This window comes from Centropristis striata, chromosome 15 (genome assembly GCF_030273125.1).
Source record: "Centropristis striata isolate RG_2023a ecotype Rhode Island chromosome 15, C.striata_1.0, whole genome shotgun sequence".
In the NCBI taxonomy this organism is placed as follows: Eukaryota; Metazoa; Chordata; class Actinopteri; order Perciformes; family Serranidae; genus Centropristis; species Centropristis striata.
In genome coordinates this window covers 16,817,268-16,835,233 of record NC_081531.1, presented here as the reverse complement: position 1 = coordinate 16,835,233, position 17,966 = coordinate 16,817,268, and the positions used below count along the sequence as shown (strand labels likewise).

Genomic DNA, 17,966 nt, shown 5'->3' with positions numbered 1-17,966 from the left:
ACCAATCAATGTAGTGCAAGCAGCAGTGGTAATCTAAATGCAGAATCTCTTAATGAGGGAGAGAGACTAGATATGTTTCCAGCCCCTCAAGTTTAAAATGTGAATCCTATTTTTACACATTTTAAAACTGAAGGGGGGGCTCGACGCGCCCTCTACTGTTTTAAATCAGCCCAAACCCAAATGCTGACATGGAATCACTAGTTGTGTGTGATTTATCTATGTCATCAAATTTTATGAAAGGAAAGTTAACAGGTCACATATCAAAGCCCCCTTCTCAGACCCTCCCTGCATTCCTCTGAGCCCCTTGCTCACTTCTAGCATTTTTTCTGATTTTGCCGTAGGTGGAGTTAGGCTCAGACTTAATGGTGAAGTTTGACATTTAATAGCCAGCTGGACTGTTTCTGTAATGATGATGAGTCGACCCAAATCATTCAAAATCTGTCATATTGTGAGGTGTAACTGAGGCCTCCAGAGGGCGCTAGTGGGGTCATACACCTGCAGTTATAATGTCTTTTTAATCATAACTTCGTGTGGGAAAAAAAACATTTAGTACACACACCTGCCCTTCAGTGGGTGTCTTCACCACCAGACTCCAGTGATCCCCTTTCTTCACTCCTGCCTGCAGCACATGGAGGACAGCAGGGAGGCCTGCAGGTATATCAGCTGTCTGTATTATTTGACCTGAGTAAACAAAGCAGAGAACAGCCAGGTCCTTGTAGCCTTCACACACCACCTTTTTCTCTGCTTCAGCTCACATCAGCACACAGATGGAGGAGGTTTAGGAAGAGGAGGAGGAGGATGAGGAGGAGGAGGAGGAGGGCTGTTCCAGCTGCAGAAACCCCCTCTGCAGAGCAGGGTTAAAGGAGACGACATGGTCTGTTAGTGTTTCCCCTTATCACGATCATCTTTCTTCTTACATAATCCCACAGTTCAACTCTGCGGCTCACTGACTTGTCATTAAAGGCCATAAAATCGTATACTAAAAATTAAGTATAGTGTGGTCAAAAGTACAGTAATATATTAATCTGAAATAATCAGGTAAAGTAAACAACTGAACTGAACTTAAATGTACTTTGCTACATTACACCACTGTAATCAGTTGTATGCAGTGGTGGAAAAAGTATTCCGTTCCCTTACTTTAGTAAAATTACACCACATTGCATTATTACTCCACTACAAGTAAAAGTCCTGCATTCAAAACTTAGTTAAGTAAAAGCACAAAAGTATCTGCATCAAAATATACATAAAGTAGCAAAAGTAGAAGTACTCGTTATGTAGTAGAACCCACTCAGATTGTTGTGTGTATATATATATATATATATATATATATATATATATATAGTATACAGTATATACAGTAGTGTTCAAAATAATAGCAGCCCAATGTGACTAACCAGATTAATCCAGGTTTTTAGTATATTTTTTATTGCTACAATTTACCAGTAGGTGCAGTAGATTCTCAGAAAACCAACAAGACCCAGCATTCGTGATATGCACACTCTTAAGGCTGTGCAATTGGGCAATTAGTTGAAAGGGGTGTGTTAAAAAAAAGTAGCAGTGTCTGCAGTTGACTTTACAAACTCAAAACTATTTTGTACAAACTTTTTTGTTTCGAGGATTTAGCAATCCTGTGAATCACTAAACTAATATTTAGTTGTATGACCACAGTTTTTTTATAACTGCTTCACATCTGTGTGTCATGGAGTCAAACAACTTGTGGCACCTTTCAGCTGTTATTCCACTCCAAGATTCTCTAACAACATTCCACAATTCATTTACATTTCTTGGTTTTGCTTCAGAAACAGCATTTCTGATGTCACCCCACAAGTTCTCAACTGGATTAAGGTCCAGGGATTGGGCTGGCCACTCCATAACATCAATGTTGTTGGTTTGGAACCAAGATTTTGCTTGTTTACTAGTGTGTTTGGGGTCATTGTCTTGTTGAAACACCCATTTCAAGGGCATGTCCTCTTCAGCATAAGGCAACATGACCTCGTCAAGTATTTTGACACATGCAAACTGATCCATGATCCCTGGTATGAGATAAATAGGCCCAACACAATAGTAGGAGAAACATGCCCATATCATGATGCTTCACTGTCTTCACTGTGTACTGTGGCTTGAATTCAGAGTTTGGGGCTCGTCTCACAAACTGTCTGCGGCCCTTGGACCCAAAAAGAACAATTTTACTCTCATCAGTCCACAAAATGTTCCTCCATTTCTCTTTAGGCCAGTTGATGTGTTCTTTGGCAAATTGTAACCTCTTCTGCACATGCCTTTTTTTTAACAGAGGGACTTTGCGGGGGATTCTTGTAAATAGATTAGCTTCACACAGACGTCTTCTAACTGTCACAGCACTTACAGGTAACTCCAGACTGTCTTTGATCATCCTGGAGCTGATCATTGGCTGAGCCTTTGCCATTCTGCTTATTCTTCCATCCATTTTCATGGTTGTCCTCCGTTTTCTGCCACGTGTCTCTGGTTTTGCTCTCCATTTAAAGCATTGGAGATCATTTTAGCTGAACAGCCTATAATTGTTTGCACCTCTTTATAAGTTTTCTCCTCTCCAATCAACTTTTTAATCAAAGTACGCTGTTCTTCTGAACAATGTCTTGAACGACCCATTTTCCTCAGGCTTTCAAAGAGAAATGCATGTTCAACAAGTGCTGGCTTCATCTTTAAATAGGGGCCACCTGATTCACACCTGTTTTTTCACAAAATTGATGACTTCACTGATTGAATGCCACACTGCTATTTTTTTTTTAACACACCCCTTTCAACTAATTGCCCAATTGCACAGCCTTAAGTATACATACATATACTAATAATAATCTATAGATAGATTACATTTTTGATGCATTTATGTAAGCAGCATTTTACTGTTGTCCAGGTAGGGCTAATTTTAACTACTTAATATATTTTTATTTTTATGAGCCTATTATTCATGTTAAATCTTGACCTGAAAAGTAACTAAAGATAGCAGCTAAATTTAGTTGAGTAAAAAGTACAATATTTGCCCCTAAAATGCAGTGAAGTAGAAGGGTAAAGTTACATATGTGGAAATACTAAAAATTGTACTTAAGCACAGAACTTAAGTATGCATATGAGGTTACCTTTATGTCTTTAATATGCAATCAAACTGAATATTTTTGAGAGAATATTTTCTGCAAGTAAAATAAATTCGTGATTAAAAACGTATTATTACAGATCAAATACTTTTGTTTAAATATGCACACTACAGGCTCCAAATGTCTTTAAAGATCTACTACATACTAATGAGAGAATTTTACATAAGTAAGTTCTGTGTACAATATTCTAGTATACCTACCGCCCCTGATTAACTCTCAGTTTACACTCACTGCAATTAAAGTAACAAATCAAAACTCTGCAAACAGAAGAACATCTCTTCACTGCTCATTGAAATGCATCTCTCTGCTCTGCTTCATTGATTCACAGTCTGTTGAGTTATGAGGTCAGTGGTGGAGATCTTCACCTACAGACACAGAAAATCGAAACTTTAAGGATGAGTGAGTCAGCACTTAGTGATGCTTCAAAATCAGTCAATAATGAGTAGAGGTTGCATTAATAATTACAGTCAAACATTAACAGTTAGCAACAGCTCATCAGTATTTACAGGGGAAGTGTTTGCTGCTATTATTTTAGCACTCAGTTGGACAGAAAATATCAAACGAAGTAGCGCTGTAATAGGTCTGGATTCTAGTAGTGCTTTAACATTTTTTGGATCTGCTCCATAATGTTACCACTTGGTCTATGCAATACAGCCTTCGACTAAGTTTCATAAAAATCAGGCCAGTAGTTTTTCTGCTGACAGTCAGATGAACAAAGTGGCACCACTGACGTGTCCCATCATTCTTTAATGCTCACAATGTGACGAAACAGCAGGAGGAAACTGTGAATAAAATCAGCTTCTTGTTCTTACAAATTGTCCCTGTGCTCTCACAGGTTGTGTGTTTTATGCTCACTCAGTAGTTTTGTCATAAATACATTTCCATACTCTCTGCGGGCCCTCGAGTTGTCATGATGATGAATGGTGCCAGAACACAAGAAGTCAGTGGGGAGAGCTCAGCAACAACAGTAGCAGGCTGACTGCACTGACTTCAGCTACACTCACTGTAACCATCAAACTGTTCTTCAAATGCTACATTCAGCGGTTAATATCAGTAAACCATAGTCAAGGTTACAGTGAAGATCAGCTTCAGAGAGCTTTAAAGTTCAATCCAAACAAATAATCAGATATTTCCTAATACTGTTTTCTTAAAGGTTACTGTAAAAAACAATGGCATTTAGCATGAGGGAAACAAAAAAATAATCAAACAAAAAAGGACACTTCAGCTAATCTGCTTTTCAAGATCATCAAAAATGTTGAAAATTATGTTTATGGATAATGTTGCTGCTGCATTAACGTGTATGTTGCATTCTGCTGATGTAGATGTTTAAGGTCATGCTTATTTTAACTCCTTTATATACTGTTGGGTAGTTTAATCTGCAGTAATGAATCATATTCTGAGAGCACCATCTGTTTGTTGCATCTGTCCTATGAGAACCATGTATCTCAGTTTCTTCGTATAATTAGTGCCAGAATGACAGTACTTTCCATCAAATCATAAGAAATTCATGCACTGTAAGTTAATGTCAGTTTTTATTAAAAACACAACTGATGTGGAGACTAAAACATATATTCATGTAAGTGAATTCAGTCATTTTATCCATTGCATATTGTGTATTTATTAGCATCAAATTAACACTGTGGGAAAAGTGGGTTCATCCTCTAAAACATCCAGACCGGGAGAATGCCACACGGCATAAAACACCATATGCACAACATGCACGCACTGCCGATGACACAAGTTCATGTTGTCAAATTAATTTGACAAAACGTGTTTTCTCCCTGGCAGATTGCCATCGGCTCTATTTGCAGCTGGCAGCGAGATAATCAGTTCTACAGTGGCTTTTACAATGTTTCACAAACATTTCATCGGCCTGCAGAGTGCCACAGAGAGATAATCCAAAGACTGTACAAGCCTGTTGATTCTACTGTGAATCACTTCAACAACAAACCACATTTCTCTCACAGTCACACAGTCACACAGTGATTGTGTAGGTGAAAACATAAAAAATATGATATTAACCAGCTAAACGCTGCCCGTGTTTTCTTCTAGAAAGCTTATTCTGATAATTGTAACTTGGGTGTGATCATATAGAAACATTAAAACCCAAATTGTAATTGAAGCTTCAACTGCTATTTTTTTTAATTCATTGTTTAGTCGCTAAAATTGGAGAAAAAAAAATGGAAATAAATATCTTCTTTGCTTCCTTTAGAGGACCTGCTTTGTTTGATTACCTCAAAGATAATCAGTTCACAATTATATACAGAAATGCATTTTAGGTCTCGTAAAAAAAGAAAACTATCCTTTGTCTTTCTTGAATGACCTTCATGCAGAGTAAAGTGAGCAGTGTCAGTGACAGTTTGCTGCAGTATCGACCGCTCCGCTGTCGGCTTGACGTCACTGCCGGGCGGAGGGACACGAGGGTCCGTCTCCTGTGGAGAGCAGCTGGCTTCGAGACTCCAGCACGGCCCCCGATCGGCTCCCTGAAGCGCGGGGAGGGGGTCAGCAGGAGGCTCAGCCAAACATCCAGCCCTTCATCCACTGCTGCAGGAGCTCACAGGACGGACTTCACCAGCGCCACCATGTGGTCGACACCACACGCCACGTCCACCACTTGACCAGGAACAGTCACCTGGCGAGAAATCACACACAGCTTATCACTCTTCGGTTTAGTTCGGGTTTACACATCATGTTGACCCTTGGCAAGGTTGTGTTTGTTTGTTTTTATTTGGAAGTTGATCCTCAGCTCCTATAATAAGTCTTTAATCGAGGACAGGCGAGGACATGTCCCATTGAAGCACTGAAACCAATTAAAACCACAATTTCTGGTCCTACGGCAATCACATCATAAAATCATGCCTTCTATTATATCAGGCTTTTAATCTAGAGCACTGCCTTCAAAATTCAGGTTTTTACTATTTTCCACCAGCCATTTTCTCATGTTTGCCGTACGGAGCAAATGCAAGCTATTTTTCTTGTTTCCACCAGAGTTAGTGCTGCTGTACAATGAAGCACTGCGGTGTTTGATACAATGCATCCAAATCAGTGTTAATGATAATGACTGACATATCCCAAAACCCCCCTAGCATCCAGTATATAGTAAATAATATTAATCTACATGTAATAATCTCCTCATTAAGGGTTAGGGTAACAATAGGGATTGTTTTAAAAGGAATCCACAAGGGTTCATTTACATAAGAAAAACTAGGAAAAAGTGGACATTCTGCAACATGTGTTTTCTTTCAAACTAACTATTTAAAAAGATTAATCTACAAGTGGCCAAGGGATCATACACTGTGCAACATCAATAAGCAGTATAAGCCCTACACCCTCATCTTCTGTTGAAATGTCTGGAGGCGACATTAATGTAAGCCTGTGAGACTTCTATCAGAGATCTGTGCAGGCAACAGACAGACTTTTTGACCCTTCACACATATTTTACACAGATCATGTTCTTTTTGATGCAAAAACATATAATATATTAACAAAAACAGCAGTTTTCAATCAACTCTACAGTCATGGAAAAATATTAGGCCATTGCATTCTTCAATTTCTTGTTCATTTTAATGCCTGGTGCAACTAAAGGTACATTTGTTCAGACAAATATAATGATAACAAATTAAACTCTCATGAGCTATTTTTGTTAAGAGATGATATCTAGCCATTTATCATGATTTTCTTGTTAATGATTTTGGTTATTAACAAGAAAGCCATGGAAAATGGCTAGATGTCAGCTCTTTAATTAAACTCTTATGAGATATTTTGTTGTTATCATTATATTTGTCCAAACAAAGGTACATTTAGTTGTACCAGGCATGAAAATGGATGGAAATGGAATGAAATGGAAAAGGAAACTCAAGAAAACAGGGTGGTCTAATACTTTTTTCCATGACTGTATTTGTTTAGCTGACTCCATTAAAAGCTTTTAAAGGACTTGTGGGCTTGCAATGAAAAAAAAAACATTTCTTAACTCTAACCAGTTTTTATTCTGCACAAGGAAAATGCATTCTGTACTGAATGAGCTTTCTATCATAATTGAAAGAAAGAATGATTCAAACAAAAACTCATATTATCTTTTGCTCACAAATTGGTGTGCTGTTTTCTTCTGCACAGTATGTCAGCTGCATGGTTGACTCTTTTGTTTGCATGACTAATATTGAATCAGTGTTGTCTTACTCTCCACGGGAAGAACTGGTCGTCTCTCTTCCCGATGCCCAAACAACCTCTCACATTCTTCCCCCAAACGAAGAGCTCGCCTCGTTCTGCAACGCAACCATCAGACAAACATCAGCACACTGTGAGGCCAAGCGCCTGCTGAGCGTCAGCACAGGGCAGCTGCAGTTTGTAACAAGTCAGAGCTTTTAATGGGATGATCTTTGAGACATGCAGAATATAACAAAAAATAATAACAACCAGAATTCATAATATTCCAGTATAACCATGTCTAAAAAAGCAATGTTCCCCTAACGATAGCAGTTTGTTTTTGTTATAACACAATTTTTACAGATTCAAACAGAAAGAGTGAATAACATCTCTTATAGACACAATAACAAAGCAGGTGAGTCACACAGATGAGAATTCCCTTAATTTATCCAAGACTTTAAAGGGTCCAATCTTTAATGAATAAATAACTCTAATTCAGTGGCGTTTTCCCCCCAATATATGAAAATATATAACTACTAAGGGAACGAAATCAAACTTGAATCTGTGACTACATGTTCACACACACACACACACACACACACACACACACACACACACACACACACACACACACACACACACACACACACACACACACACACACACACACACACACACACACACACACACACACACACACACACACACACACACACACACACACACACACACACACACACACACACACACACACGCACACACACACACACACACACACACACACACACACACCATTTTATCTATCTCCAAAGCTGGACATTTTAAAAGACACAAGCTGTGACATGTTCTCACTATTGTTTTTACATTTCATTGACTAAAAGAATAACAGCTTCATTGATAATGAAATTAACCCTGATCATTTACTGTCAACCACTATCTGAAAATCAAAGAAACAATCATTGAAATAAGGAAATGGTAGTTCAGGGATATGAAAATGTCTTTCTTAATGTGTACTGTTGTTTTCTTGTTTAAAAGTTTGAGTCTGACTAATAAAAACTGACTTAAGGGTTTTCTCCTCCACTGTTCCTGTCATTGAGGAGACCGTTCAGGCTTCTTTCAGACTGCGGCTTTAGAGATAAAACCAAGAAAAGCTGCAGACTTTCTGTTCAGTGCCATAAACAGACTAAATTACCTGACGCAACAGTAAACTGCTTCCCCAGACGTTTGTGCCTCACTTTTAGCACTTTGGTCTAGATGACATAGAATGACTTTGCTGTTTATGAGTTTTATGTTTTCTTCTTTTACCCTTGGGAATGAAAAAGGCTCAGGAGAATAAAGATGATATTTGAAAAAGCTGAAGCAGATCTTGAAAAGTAGCATCAATAGATCTGGCATTTCAAGGTGTGATGCTGAATTGACCTCTCTGATGCAGCTTTAAAAGGAGTGGTTGACCGGAAACAATATGAATTGTACATAGTCGGAGTATAACCGACTACTCACAAAAGATGTGTGAGGAATATTTAAACTGTTTATAATGAGAGTTAAAGAGAAAGCAACAAATTAGCCCTTAACCATCTTGCTGTATTTTTGTCAAACTGCTTCTAAATAAAGCATTTTTGGGTTATCCACAAGTGAAGGAATTTATTGTGCACACACGCACACAAACAATGGTTGTGTTTGAATTTCCATAAAACAGCTGGATAATGCTGCACAGGAAGTTTTTCAAATGTTTAATAACCTTTTTGCTGTCTTTTGTTTGTTTTTTTTGCACTGAGATGCTGTTATTTTTCCGCTCTCCTTAAAGACATTAAACAGGAAACTTTTTTCTGGGCCCATACAGAACTTGAAATTACCTAGTTTACTGCATTTATTTGTCATAAAATGTGATCTGATCTGCATCTAAGTCCCAGGTATGTACAAACACAACATGCTTAACCTAAAACCATGCATACATTTATAATATTTCATGTCTTTATTGAGTATATCCATGAAACCTTCATAATGCTGGTGGAAAAAGTAAGTGAACCCTTTGGCTAATGGCTCCATGAAGAGCTAATTTGAGTCAGGAATTATCAAACTTTGAGTTTTTAAACAAGTTTGGAGTGAGGTGTAGAGATCAGGATACTTTGACCCATAAAAAACACTGAAACTTTTTGAGTTTGCTATTCACAAGGAGCATCTGCCCATGTGAACTATGCTCAGAAAGATCTCTGAAGAAAATTTCCAGAGTAACAAGTAAAGACTTGAAGGACTCATTGGAACTGGTTAACATCTCTAGTCATGAGTCTACCACACACACAAGATTGAACAGGCATGGCGTCCATGGCAGGACACCACGGAGGAAGTCGATGCTTTTCAAAGAAATATCGCTGCACACCTGAAGTTTGCCGAAGAGCACCTTGACCCTCCACAACACTACTGGGAAAATCTTTTGTGGACTGATGAAACTAAGGCTAAATTGTTCATGAAGAACACGCAGCAATAGCTATGGTGTGAAAAGGGCATCGCATACGACCAGTTATTAAATCAAGGGTTCACTTACTTTTTCCACAATCACTATGAATGTTTAATGGATGTGTTCAATAAAAACCTGAAATATTATCATTGTTTCTGTGGTATTAGGTTAAGCATGTTGTGTTTGTCTATACCAAGGACTTAGATGCAGATCAGATCATATTTTATGATAAATTAATGCAGAAAACTAAGTAATTTCAAAGCGTTCACATACTTTTTCTTGCAACTGTATATACAATATTTAAGACATTCTAAAAGTAACAAAACAAACATACCCGTCACTGCTGCAAAATGGTTGAGGCCACAGCGGATCCGGCTAACGGCTACTGAAGGATTAAATTCTGAGCGCCCAAACAGCGTGGAGGGAATCTTCTCCGGGATCGAGGATTCGGATAAATTTGGGCCTTTTCCAAGAATGCCATAGCCCCACACAAACACCTCTCCTTTTTCTGGAAAGAATCAGAGTCACATGGATAGATATTTATACACCGACACAGTGTCTTAGCACCAAAATAACATACATTTATACAATCTCACCTTTTTTTTCACCCATTTTATACTTATGAGAAATTATACAAAACGTGTAACATTGGATGTCAATCTAAGTGCAACTTAAAATTTCACAAAGAGACGTCAAAATATTTTTCTGAAGATGTTAAACATATTTCTTTCACACACTACTTCATATTTCGCTAATATTATTAACTGTCCCTCCAGTTCCTTGGTGCATTGCTTCGTGGGAAGGTAGTTTCGTAAAAAATAAATGTTTTGTTTATAATGCTTTGAGTACACTTTATTACTAATTCATACTAAAAACCTGCTTCAAATTAGTATATAGTTCAACTTTGGCACTATATTGAATAATTAAAGGTGCAGTATGCAATGTGAAGTTTTCACTGTGGCTTATGTTTTTGACTTTATAGGTGTTTTGAACAGACAACATGCACTGTAACTCATGTACATATGTAAATTAATAGTGGGAGAAAAGGGAAATCTGTGTTTAATGGAAGAGAAATGGGAGAATTTATGTGAGCTAGAATGGAAAACTTCTACTTTACAGAGAGAGGTTTGTTGGAAAAACCTAATTAGGTTCTTATTCACACCGGTTCAGAAGAGTCATTATACCAAATCTTCAGCTGCTGGAGACAGTGTGGGTTCTCCAGAGGCAAATCATTATCATATATTCAGGTCCTGCCTATTATTAATTCCTTTCTGGCAGGAGGTTCATGTTTTGCAAAAAGTCCTCCAGGTAGGAATTCTATTTAAACTAGAGACCCTGTATGCTGGCACCCTGTCATTATGTTACCTCTCAGGTTGGATTTGTATTTTAGATTTCAAGCACATGTCACAGGAAAGTTAGGCAGTGACTAAAACCAGAATTACCTACAGCTGACGACTATATTGACACTATTTAAATCTTTTTTTAAATTATAATTCAATTTATATTGCTGAAAAACAATCAATCAATTAGCACTCTGCCGGGCTTCAAGCTAAAAGCTATACATGTAGCTACATGTTACATATTCCAGCTTATATCTTACACTCTCATAAAAGTCTGCAGAAGCCAGACACCCAGAACTGTGATCTGTGATGCCACCTAGAGGCCATGTGTGGAGTCACTCCTCCGACAGCAAACTGAAGAGTTTTGCAGCTAAAACTGTAAAACTATAAAAACTATTAAAAAAAAAAAAAAAAAAAAACTGTTGTCAACTAAATCACTAGGTGTCCTTTTTTGAACATTTCCATGATGAATTTGCTAAATCAAAAAACAGTCTGTATTTTAAACTTGCAGCTCTGCACTTTATGTTCACACTCGTGTTTCTGGGTGCATCTGTGTGAACTGACCGTTGAGAATGGCCACCTGCGTGCCTCCACATGCTGCCTGAACCACCTTTCCGCAGCCTTTCAGAGGAAGACGTCGAGGAGAGTTGATCTGGGAAATGAGGATAAACAAGAGATCAATGACAGTGAATAACTGATGCTTATAAATGTGTTTTCTGCTCTCTTGTATTTCCAAATACTATAAACCATTTAGTAAGTGCCTTTTTTTCCTTTTACGATGCAATGCCTTTCTTTCCAGAAGAAAAGAAAACATACTTTGTAAAACAGCAAAATTAGATAAAAAAATAAGATCAAAGTAGAATACAAAGGACAGAACATAAAACTTGGTAAAAATAATAATGAAAATAAAGTTTAAAAAATGTAAAACCAGTACCCATATTTGCAGCATGCACATATACATTAAATAACACATCGCCAAAAGGTCTCTATATTCTTTCTTTTCAATGGTGAGGATTTCATTTTTTTAAGATCAAATCTCAGAAAGACTAGTTATGAGCTGACTGTTCATTTAGCATGTATCAGTCATGTATAGACATTCTTAATTTCTCCAAAGGAGGAGAAAAGTGTTGGCATGTGAATGGATTTGGAGTGGAAATATGTGACACCAGTGGTTTCCAGATCATATCGTGTGTTTGATGTGTGACAGCCTGGATGGGTGACTGATGGGTGGAAACAGAACCCAACAGAGCCGTCAAGCAACTCTTTGTGCCACATGAGCAGTGACACTGAGGCCCGGTACAGATATACCAAAACAGTTCAGAGGGTTTGAAGCAGTTCTGCTGTTGTGTTCCCATCTGTCTCACATATATTTACACTTCTGCCTGCCAGACGACGCATTCAGGTGTTTTTCCATTGGAGTTGTTTTGAGTCGCACCAGCGATGGACCAGCTCCAGAGTAGGGCCAAAGCGCCAGACCAACCTCAGAAGAGGTTGAAGTGACGTCTCGCCAAGCGTGACCAACCCATGACAAGACTCAAATTATGTCTGTGCAGGAGACCAGAGAGACAGATGTTTTTAAAAAGTCTGCATGTTCAGTTCTCAGTTCTTTTGTAGCTTTTAGTCCGGTAGAAGTTTAGCTTCTCTCCTGCATCGCTGTTGAAACTTTCAGATATCTGCTTTATTTTACCGTATTATGTTTATATTCAGCTGTATAGCAGAGTCGTGTTAAGTTGCTTCTAATGAAAAAACAACATTTCCTAATCTTGCTGAGGGGCTTTTATTGGGAAGAATTTAAAGGAAACAAGTAGTTTTATCACTGAATTAGCGGAGCTTTGTTTGTGGATATTCTTCAACAAGACAACTAACTGCAACTGATTACTAACTGCAACAGGAAGAATACAAGCAGAAACAGCCACAGTGAGATGTTAGATGAAAAGCTGCAGGCAACACGAAGACTTTTATTGTGATGAATTTATAGAAAATTACATATGTTTACCCACCGTTTTACAAACACTTCTTTGACCACTAAGGTATGTGTAAGGAAAAGGGCTATTAGTCCTTCTCACCTGTGTGGTCTCAGTGACCGAGGCCAGCTGCAGGTATTCAGAGTTGCCCCATCCGTAAAGCTGTCCATCTGTGGACACGGCCAGGCTGCAGTCTCCATACGTGCTGATCTGCTGCACCTCCACTCCGGCCAGATCCCCTGCCAGCTCCACTGGATTGGAGCTGACGTTGTGGTGTCCCAGACCTGGAATACAATGGAGGAAGAACGTTACATAAATATGAATAAATCCTCTTTCTGCTGCTCAAAAACCAAAATTCTGAGTATTTTTAAGATAAAAAAAATGATAGATTCTATTTAGAAATTCTTCTATTATTTTAAATACCTATTCATATGTTAAAAATAAATGAGATTGTGCTGTGCGGGGCTGTACCGAATAGTTTGAAGTTTCAAAACTGGATTCATAACGTTGACATTGAATGCTGCTTAGTTTTTTTTTCTTTTCTGTATGTCTGTTCATTATGTTTAAACCTTGAATTTCTGAAAAGTTGCAGGTCAAGATTACGTGACACTAACATTAGTATCATACTATTTGTAGTATTACATTCCAGTGATTTGCCTGGTTTGCCTCTTCTGACTGTGTCCTTGCTGACTTTGTCGGATACAAAAAAATGGCAAGTTTTTTGTGAATTGCACTCACCTGTCTGTCCATCTGCACCCCATCCACATGCAAACACTTTTCCAGTCTCAGTGAGGAAAAGGCTGTGATCCTGCCCACATGCCACCTGGAAACAAATACACAAAAGATAAATCTTCAGTGATCAAATCTCACTTGAATGGCTTTAAAATATATAACATGTATATTCAAATACACACAATACAGCTGCACCAGGGTTACATTTGCATAAAACTGAACTGCTTGGATTAAAGTTGGCATACTGAATGGATTTCTGGGTGATTTTAATGTTGGTGAAATCCAGCCACATCTGGAGAGAATCCAGGTTTGAGTGCAACTGGAGGTCTGGTACAGGAGAAGGAATGACAGAGCCTTCACTCACCTGCGTGACCCTGCTCCCACTGAAGCCGTCTATCTTGTGAATGATGTGACTGCCACTGTTTGAACATGACACAACAAAATTAACATGGTCACATCATCCGACTCTCTCTAATTTCCTTTAATGTCTTGCTTGCATTGTTGCAGAAACATAACTATCAGATGAGCAATATATCCAAAGCAAACTCTTGCACCTGTCAATAAGACATTTTTATTTGGTTTTAAATTGGTTTTGATAATCTGAATCTTAGTAATATCATACACCAGAGAAATGACAGCCAAATTATAGTTACCAAAAGAAAACCCCAAATATAATAAACAGGAATTTTCCTTTAAAGGCCGAGCATTAGACAAAACAACAAATGAGCCATAAGAAACTCATCTAATAAAGACTAAAAATATACTGAAATATTTGACTAAAGCCACAACACAGTTGTGTTTGTCTACAAAGTGCTTGAAGACAAACCCGTAGACTTCATCTTCAACTATTCGCCTTGCACACTGTCCATACGCATTGTTGCCCATACTGAAAACTTTAGAAGAGAGAAAACAGAGAGAAAATGGATGAGGGTGAGAGACTTTGTGTTTCACTCAATTGCCTTTATCTAAAGTACCATTATCTACTGTAAAGATTTTATTCTCATATGTAAGCTGCCAGGCTGTAGTGACATGTAAAGTCCCAGAGCAACATTTGAATGATAAAAAACAGATATGTTGTTAAGACCTCAAACACTCAGCAATTTACCATGCATCAATTTGGCAAATATCAAAAACATGATGATTTTTTTTTTTTTTAAACAAGATTTTCACAGACATAAAAAAACAACAAAAAGAGGCGTGTTTAAAACTGAGATTTTATCAACTTAAAATGGTGCTTGTGGAACAACATCTGTATGGTAATTTACTGAATGTACCAGAAGACACTGATTGGCTTTTTTCCCCAAAGAGGTTTAACAGCTGCCTGATAATCATTCATTGTCAGTGAGTGGTGGGTGAAGGATGTAAAAGGAAATGGAGTGACAGGTGGTTGGTAACAACAGTACACCAGGTGTTTCTTTCTCTTCCCACAAGCTGTGACAAAAACTCGACTGACAAGTTGCCTCTAAAAAGCCCTGAGTGATTTATATCAAAGTTTATTCTAAGGTTGAATAATGCATGCTGCAGTTAACTGTGGGTTTGGCTTCATGCTGGTGCAGGAAGTGTGGGTCTCTTACCTCCCTCCTGGTCGGTGAGGATCAGAGAGTGAGCACGGCCACATGCAACTTGAACCACTTTGGTCTGCAGAGGCTCAATGAGAGGCAGAGCCACCGGGGACGGCTCCAACACGTAGTCATAGCTCTGATCTACAGAGACGGGCATTTGGTAATTGTATATTTAGGCCAGTTGCAGGACAACAGCACTGTGATTTAGTTAAGCAGAGACGAGCATGCAGTGTTTCTGATTTTGTCTTACGGCGGCTGTGTTGTGTGCGCTGGAAGCCCAGCTGAGAGTCCTTGTTCAAGCCCATGCCCCACAGCTTGATCACATCTTTGGTTTTAGAGGCGATGAGGGTGAAGCCGTAACCACAAGCAGCAGAAGAGATCTACAGAAGAAGAAATGTTTCCAATGAGTTTACGACACTCTGTCGTACCAACAGTCTTCTGTGCTTAAACACAAGTGTAAATCTTGGGTTTTTGTTTCAACCAGAAGTCTAATATGCATCAAAAGTGTAATACTAATTACTGACACATGTTGTATATTATCAAGAGCCAAACCAATGTGGCTCCACATGAAACCCCAAAAAAGCTTGTTTGACCTGCTCTGCAGTGTCCAGTCGGTAAGGAGTCAGCTGGTATTTGCGGGGCTTCTTTGCGCCGCTGTCCGGCACCACAAAGCTGGGGATACCCAGAGCACCTGTGAAGCTGAAGCCCCATACAAACACTTTGTGGTTGGGCTTTTTGTGCTGGCCAACATATTGAAAGACTGGGCCGCTGCTGCTTTTCTCCTGGGGTCTGGATGCTTTATTGAGTGTCGCATAACCACAGACTCGCAGGCCTTTGGTCATGTGACGAGTGCACAGTCGCACACATGGAAAAGACATCCTGTAAAAAGAGACAGAGTTACACATCTGTAATGACCTGTGGGTAATAGTTTTAACACATGATGGATAAAAATCCACTATCACAGGCATTTTCATTGTCATAATGACATCACAAGCAAATATTCAATGTCATGGAGGTTATTTTTATAGTTTCCATTCTCATAAATTTTCCTTATTACAGTTGTTTTTCACTAGATAGTAAAATCAGTGTGACACAAAATTTAAAAATAGACAAATATTTGCAAACATCTTGCATTACCTGTGCAGAAACAACATACATTTGACATCGTGGAAATAATCATAATACAATTTATAAATAAAGAAATATAATTTGCAGACACATAGCTTGTCTGATTATGCATTTTAAAAATACATCAGCTTTAGTTTTAATCGACAGCGTCTATAAGTTATTTTGTTATAGAAATGAGGGAAAGGTAACAACGCAAAACCTCGTTCACTTATTATGATAAGTAGTGTAATTGTAGATCTTGTTTAGAACAAAACATGATACTGGGGCAATTTAAAGACGGTGAATAAATTCAGAAGTTTCCAATAAATTCGGCTTGATGTTAGGCTTTTTAGCAGCTCTACATTTTTATCAAATATCCTCTTTTAACCACCTCACCAGCCTGTCAGCTAACTATGGCTGATACCAACGAACTCGTTAAACGACCAATATATGTTTAAATTGTCCTTAAGTAAGTGCTGTTTGGTGTATTTATTTAATGCCGGATGATGAAGCGACTCAAAATCATTCGTTTATAATACTAGGCCATGTTTGAAAAATTATAAAAGTCCGACAATATTCAAGGGAGCATTAAATTATTGATAATATAAAGGGAGTTTCGCCTCGTGTTCAAGCCCTTTTCCTACATGCAGCCACTGAGCTCGGGTTAACTTACCTTTGCTCCCTGTTAAGTCCGAGGATTTATAAGAGTTTCACACGCCAATAAAACTACCGCTTGCTGTACAGAAAGTATAGTGAACCAGTTGAAATGGTAATATTATATTTCAATGTCATTATCGCATGTTTGTTTACCTTTAGTTAACCTAGCTAACCCAGGAAGGGTAAAAACTATTCTTCTTCTACGGTTTTACTTCCTGTCCGTTTTACTGTTGACGTTAGTCACATCATAGAACCCGTTCGCCACCTACTGAACCGGAGTGTGCAACATACAGTCATGGAAAAAAATACTAGACCACCCTTTTCCTTCAAATTCTTGTTCATTTTTAATGCCTGGTACAACTAAAGGTACATTTGTTTGGACAAATATAATGATAATAACAAAAATAGCTCATAATAGTTTAATTTAAGAGCTGATATCTAGTTATTTTCCATGTTTTTTTTTTTATAATAACCAAAATCATTATCAAGAAGGAAAAGCCTAATTTTTGCCAGCCCTTTGTTTAGAACAAAACCTGCCATTGTGTTTTGCTGTAGATGAGCCTGTCTGATGTACCTGTTCTGTGTGTATGCATTTTTTTTTAAAGCAAGTTAAAAAAAAATAAGAAAACCATGGAAAATGACTAGATATCAGCTCTTAAATTAAACTATTATGAGCTATTTTTGTTTTTATCATTTTATTTGTCCAAACAAATGTACCTTTAGTTGTATGAGGCATTAAAATGAACATTAAAATTAAGAAAACAAGGGTGGTCTAATAATTTTTTTCCATGACTGTAGTAATTTAAATACAAGTTCTGAGACGCTTCCTGGGCTATTTAAAGGATCATTTCCCTCAAATTACAGCTAAATTATTATTT

General features: G+C 38.0%; 1 protein-coding gene across 2 annotated transcripts; it reads right to left on the bottom strand.

Moving 5' to 3' along the window:
* Positions 1-4,104: 4,104 nt before the first annotated feature.
* On the bottom strand, positions 4,105-17,296 carry rcc1l (RCC1 like). Of its 2 annotated transcripts, none has more exons than XM_059351361.1 (12): positions 17,105-17,296; positions 15,918-16,203; positions 15,575-15,704; positions 15,337-15,465; positions 14,589-14,655; positions 14,127-14,181; positions 13,769-13,853; positions 13,133-13,314; positions 11,631-11,718; positions 10,061-10,234; positions 7,305-7,390; positions 4,105-5,760 (listed from the first exon to the last, which is right to left on the bottom strand). In XM_059351361.1, exons 2-12 carry the CDS (start codon positions 16,200-16,202, stop codon positions 5,683-5,685), a joined length of 1,359 nt encoding a protein of 452 aa, XP_059207344.1. In that variant the 5' UTR covers position 16,203; positions 17,105-17,296; the 3' UTR covers positions 4,105-5,682. The 2 variants fall into 2 exon arrangements, 1 of the variants encoding a protein (XP_059207344.1); XR_009395697.1 differs by having other exon boundaries at positions 5,667-5,760; positions 7,213-7,390.
* Positions 17,297-17,966: the final 670 nt, after the last annotated feature.